We start from the raw sequence: 6,000 nt of genomic DNA on the forward strand, positions 1-6,000 counted from the left end.
CCACAAGTTGTGACGTCAGAAGAGTCTTTTCACCTAGAGACGTGATACCTTCTTTCACTCCTTCCTAAAAGAACAAACCTTCGTGTGCGACTTCTCAACCCCACCATCTTCCTGCTGTCCGCGGCCTAGAAAAACAACATGGCCTCAACACTGCCAATTATAATCGTTGGTGCTGGCGTCGTTGGTCTCACACTGGCACAATCCCTTAAAAAAGAAGGCATTCCATTCGAGATATACGAGCGAGATACACACATCGAGCGTGCCAAAGGCTGGGGGATCACCATCCACTGGGCCCTCCCAGCATTGAAAGTGTGTCTACCCCCTGCAATATATGAGCGTCTTTCAACAATACAAGTCGACCCGGAAGAAGGGCGTAGGAATAATGGAAGATTTGTTTTCTTAGATCTGTCAACGGCGGAAGCCCGATACGAGATTCCTCCAAGTGAGAGATTGCGCATCAATCGTCTGAAATTCCGAAGTCTCTTAGCTGAGGGAGTTGACGTGAATTGGGGCAAGCAGATTAGTGGATTCGATTCGGATTTGGAGGATTGCATTCGGGTCAAGTTTGCAGATGGCACTTCGACAAAGGGATCACTTCTCGTCGGCGCAGATGGGAGTGGAAGCAGAACTCGACGAATTCTAGTTGGGGAAGAAGTTGCCAAATTATATCACCTTCCAGTGAGGTTTATGGGGGTCACAATCCGGCTCACCCCTGTAGAAGTCAAGCCACTTCGAGACATCGATCCCCTACTTTTTCAAGGCTGCCATCCAAATACCGGAGCATATCTATGGTATTCGACACTCTCGACGCCAGAGGTTAATGGTTCCAATGGTAATGATGAATATTATGAGGGCCAGCTTAATATGTCATGGATTGTCAAATCATCAGCCGATGAGGTACCTGCGACTAACAGCGAGAAGATTTCAAAGATGAAGGACATGGCGAGAGGATTTGAGTCGAGACTGAAGGCAGTTATCGAAAGAATTCCACATGACACCAAAGTTATGGAGATCAAACTGCAAGATTGGCCAACGCTGAGCTGGCCAACGTATGATGGACGTGTTACACTGGTCGGAGATGCCGCTCATGCAATGACAATGTGTAAGTCTATGTTTGGCGCATGTATTGGGTCCTGCTGATAGTTCTTAGATCGCGGAGAAGCTGCCAATCATGGTATCACTGATGCAGCACGACTGGCTGAGCAGCTACAGGATGTGGGTCGTGGCATCATATTACAAAAGGAGGCTATTATCAAGTATGAATCGGAAATGCGACCGCGAGCTCATGACGCCGTTCTTTTGAGCAGGCAGGCCTGTCTGGACGCGCATGACTTGAACGGTCTGACACCAGATAGTCCTCTGGTTAGTAGGAGAGCAAAAGTGCATCAACCAGGAGTGGCCATAAAAGCTGGCACTAGAAAAGGATGAGCTTTATAAAGTTTTTTGTAAGGGCAGACTTGATATCGGAATGAAATCAACTTGGAGAGCTTGATCGATTACTACAAATGCTCAAACTTCTAATTATCTCTCTCTGCCCCTCGACTATACTTGTTAAAAACTGGAAGCCTAAAACGTTCACCTGCACCATATCTTCTTCGGCAACCCACAAATCAAACTTAGGGTAGGTTTGGAAGATCTGAGGCCTATCACGTGACCATAAAGTAACTCTAAGAGCTTATTAAGATGTTTAGTTAGCTATCTCCCCGCTATCGCGGGCCTCTTACGCCGACTTGAAGAAAAGTTCTTCCCGGCTGGCTTTTGCTTGCGTTTGCCGTTCTCCAACTGTCGAGAAGCGCTCCTTTGGGACCATTCAGAATACAATCGAGGCTATAAGAGTGAACTACGATTACCAGGAGTCTTCCCCACTTGGGCGTGGGTGGGTTGGCTCTTCAATGTTTCCCTGTGCTAGGTACTGAGGATGACCCGAGAAGTGGCTTGCGACGTTTGATTTATCCGTACTCTGTACACCCACCTTTGCTCCTCGACTTCCACCTAGCAAATCCGCTAAAACCATGGTTGATCCAGGACGATCATCTCAAACCAAGTTTTCAGAAACCACCGAGTTTTCACACCGTCCATACCGCTTGACTTCAATTCGGTCATCACATCTTCCATAAGATCTCTCATGAACATATTGCCTCTTAGTGTTCAGACAATGTCCTCCCCGGTCATCCACCCTTCATTCCAGGATAACGTCGACTTCGAAAATGCTGAAAGAGGTCTCGTCGCGTCTCTCCACACCTGTCTCGTGAACAACGAAGCTGGACAGATTGTGTGGAACAACGAGGACTACAACTTCCTGCAAGGAAATTGCCCATCGACCGTGAATCCGAAGCTATGGCGACAAGGACAGCTGACCCGAAAGCAGGGCCTGTTCGAGGTTACCAAAGGCGTATATCAAGTGCGCGGCCTCGACATCTCAAACATGACTCTTGTTGAAGGCAAGACCGGCGTTATTGTGCTAGACGTTCTTGCATCAACTGAATGCGCGGCTGCTGCACTAGGATTCTATCGCGCCCACCGCGGCCACCGATCAGTGCAGGCTGTAATCTACTCACACTCGCATTATGATCACTTCGGCGGCGCGCAAGGTGTTCTTTCAACAGCTGCTGGAGATCAGCGCGAAATCCCCATCATCGCTCCAGCTGGCTTCATGGAAGCAGTACTCAAAGAGAATATTGTTGCCGGCCCCGCGATGCGAAGACGCGCAGTATTCATGTTTGGTGGATCTCTACCTATTGGACCACACGCCCATGTGTATGTTTCGCTCCATCAAGCACGATCAGTCGGTAAGCATAGTGATTAATTACTTGTAGCGGTTGTGGCTTAGGTATGGCTGCTTCTGGCGGTACCACAATCATCGTACCACCAAACGATATTATTAACGAGACCGGCGACGAACGGATGATCGATGGCGTAAGAATTGCGTTCCAGATGGTGCCTAAGACAGAAGCACCATGCGAGATCAACGTCTTCTTTCCTCATCAGCGTGCTCTCTATATCGCCGAGTGTGCAACTCATACGATGCACAATGTCATCACTTTACGCGGTGCACAAGTTCGGGACGCAAAGAAGTGGTCTAAGCACTTGGACGAGACACTCGATATGTACGGTTTTGATTCCGATGTGGTCTTTTCGGGTCATCACTGGCCAACGTGGGGCCACGACAATATCATCAAGTTCATTTCAGACCAACGAGACCTCTACGGCTATATGCATGATCAGACGGTTAGGCTTATGAACAAAGGGATGACTGGGATTGAGATAGCGGAACAGCTCCAGCTCCCGCCAGCTTTGAAACAAGAATGGTATGCCGGTGAATTCTACGGCTGCTTGTCGCAGAATGTGAAGGGCATCTACCAGCGTTACATGACATGGTTTGATGGTAACCCAGCCAATATATGGAAGCATCCACCAAAGGAGGAGGGAAAGCGCTATGTTGAATGCATGGGTGGCGTCGAGGTTGTCATTAAAAAGGCAAAAGAGTTCACCGACAGAGGCGATCTTCGGTTCGCTGCAACACTGCTTGACCATGTTGTGGCGGCGGAACCAAGCAACAAACGAGGACAACAGCAACTAGCATCGGTATACCAGCGGCTCGGCTTCAGTGCTGAAAATGCGGTTTGGCGCAATTTCTATCTTACTGCCGCACAGGAGCTTGGCAGCGAAAGCAAGGGAGCACCGCAAAGTGTTATCGCCATCAATCCGCAATCAACTGTAGAAGATTGGCTCGACGCTCTTTCGCTGCAGATAGATGGACCGAAAGCTTGCGAAATATCTGTCCAGACGATCGTGATCAATATCCCGGACGAACAGACAACGTGGACATTGATATTACGGAATGGCACACTAACTTACCGGAGTAAGGCTTTCAGGGCTGCGCAGAGTAGCGGCTCTGCAGATTTGATGGTCACAGTCAGCAAGAGCGAGATGTACGACATGGTCGCCAAAGGCAACATAGATGCAGCAAAGAAGACCGGGGAAGGCAAGATGGAGAAGCTGACTACTTTACTAGAATTAGGTAATATTATATAGAATGCTAAAATCTTAACTACTACCTTTGTATTTAAGGTAGCATACTTATGATTAAGCCTATTAATATATATAATCTTAATAAAGGTAATTATAAGTAGTTTATCTTATCTATTAGCTATATAAAAATCATTTATTTTATTAAATTATATTTTTATATATAGTGCTGTCGCTTACTACTATAAGTGATAGGGAGTAGTGCTAGTACTAAGAGAGATAAGCGAATAAAGAAGAGATATAAGCAGAGCTTCCTCTCTGTAACAGGTTGCACCTGATGTTATGGCTTAGCACATAGTGCTTTAGGGTTAGGGGTTTATATTTGTTGCTAAACTACGCGTAACAACACGCTATAATATTAAAGGTCCTATAAGTTCTATATTCTAAAACCGAGACTGCTTTATAAGTCCCCCCTTATATATTATAAGAGTCCTATTAATACTTCCTATAGTTTATTATAATATTATAATAATATCTAATTCTAGTTTAGTATAGATAAAGCCTAAAGTGGTCTAATAATTATCTATAGCAGTAATATAAATTCACTACTTATAAATATAGGTCTAAGAAAATCTATTCTATTTCCTATAGAGTTATCTAAATATATATGCCTAAGAGTTACTCTCTACTATTAGAGTGGAGTTATAGTAGAAGTAGGGTAATTAAAGTTATCTAAATATCCTATACTAAGATAGGATCTTCTAGATCTATAATCTCTATTAATCTAGTTCTCTATTATATCTAGAGCAAGGTGCCTTTTAGAGACTAGGTCCTTTTAATTTAGTTAATCTCTACTAGTTCTACTAAGTAGAAGGTTTATCTTTTATATAGTAGTATATCTTCTATAAGGTTTATATTAAGGACTTAAATAATCTAGAATACTAGGTAAGCTCTTTTCCTATAATACTTTTATAATATCTTAAGTTATAACTTTATAGTTATAAGACTTTTTATAATATTCTAAGTTATAACCTTATAGTCGTGGACTTTTTATAATATTCTAGGTTATGACTTTATAGTTATAGTGCTTTTACGACTTCCTAGATTAATAAATGCTTTTTACAATATCTTAGGTTATAGTGCTTTTATGACATCTTAGGTTAATAGATGCTTTTTACGACCTCTCAGATTAATGGATGCTTTTTATAACCTCCTAGGTTAAAAAAAGTGAGACGCGTCTAAAATTTAGACTAGTTTCACTTATATTAATATCTTCTCTTATTCCACTTCTAAGTCTACTTCTTTTCTGCCTGCTCCGCCTCTTTATCTTATCTAAACCTGCTATAGACTAATTATTATACTACTAGTAGAATCTGGATTACTATAGATACCTCTCTAATATCTAAGAGAAAGTTAATATTAGTAAATTTCCCTTAAATCCCTAGTTATATCTATATCTTCTATTTCCTATACTACTACTACTATATTAACTTATCTATATAGTTTAATGCTAGGCAGTTTTTATAGCTGCGTTTCTATTTTTATCTATAGATATAAGTAAACCCCTATATAAATACCTCTTAGTAGTACTAAAGTAGTATTTACTAGAATATAACTAGTATAGTAAAATAGATATCTGCTAGTTAGTATCCCTTTACCTTATAACTACTTATTAGGATTAATACTATAAGCTATACTATCTTAGCTTCTATCTATAGAGTCTCTCTCTATTCTACCTATAACTAAAGTTATAAAGCTATACTAATAGTTAGTTAAAGATTAGATATAGCTTTAAATTATATCTAGGCTAGTTCCTTGCCTAGCTGGAATGCAAATAACTATTACTATAAGTCTCTCTAGCTTTTCTCTATAAGCACCTTAATTAGGCTATTAGGACTTATTTAATCTAAGATCTACTAGTATTTAGTACTTAGTCTCTTAAACTATTTCTCTAGTAATATTATACTATATAGATTTATAGTAATCTTATAGCATATTAGTGCTATATTTATAATCCACTCTATTAAATCA

The 6,000-nt window shown here is 41.7% G+C and overlaps 2 protein-coding genes across 2 annotated transcripts; both read left to right on the top strand.

Moving 5' to 3' along the window:
• Positions 1–138: 138 nt before the first annotated feature.
• LHYA1_G003861 (putative FAD-dependent monooxygenase) lies at positions 139–1,428 on the top strand (the record flags this gene model as incomplete). The annotated part of the gene is made up of 2 exons (XM_031148827.1): positions 139–1,102; positions 1,151–1,428. The coding sequence occupies 2 exons, from the start codon at positions 139–141 to the stop codon at positions 1,426–1,428; spliced, it is 1,242 nt and encodes a 413-aa protein (XP_031005770.1).
• Positions 1,429–2,155: 727 nt separating this feature from the next.
• Positions 2,156–4,035, top strand: BDS1 (Alkyl/aryl-sulfatase; the record flags this gene model as incomplete). Its single annotated transcript, XM_031148828.1, has 2 exons — positions 2,156–2,757; positions 2,817–4,035. The coding sequence occupies 2 exons, from the start codon at positions 2,156–2,158 to the stop codon at positions 4,033–4,035; spliced, it is 1,821 nt and encodes a 606-aa protein (XP_031005769.1).
• Positions 4,036–6,000: the final 1,965 nt, after the last annotated feature.

The sequence above is a fragment of the Lachnellula hyalina genome (assembly GCF_007821495.1).
Source record: "Lachnellula hyalina strain CBS 185.66 chromosome Unknown contig00057, whole genome shotgun sequence".
Classification (NCBI taxonomy): domain Eukaryota; kingdom Fungi; phylum Ascomycota; class Leotiomycetes; order Helotiales; family Lachnaceae; genus Lachnellula; species Lachnellula hyalina.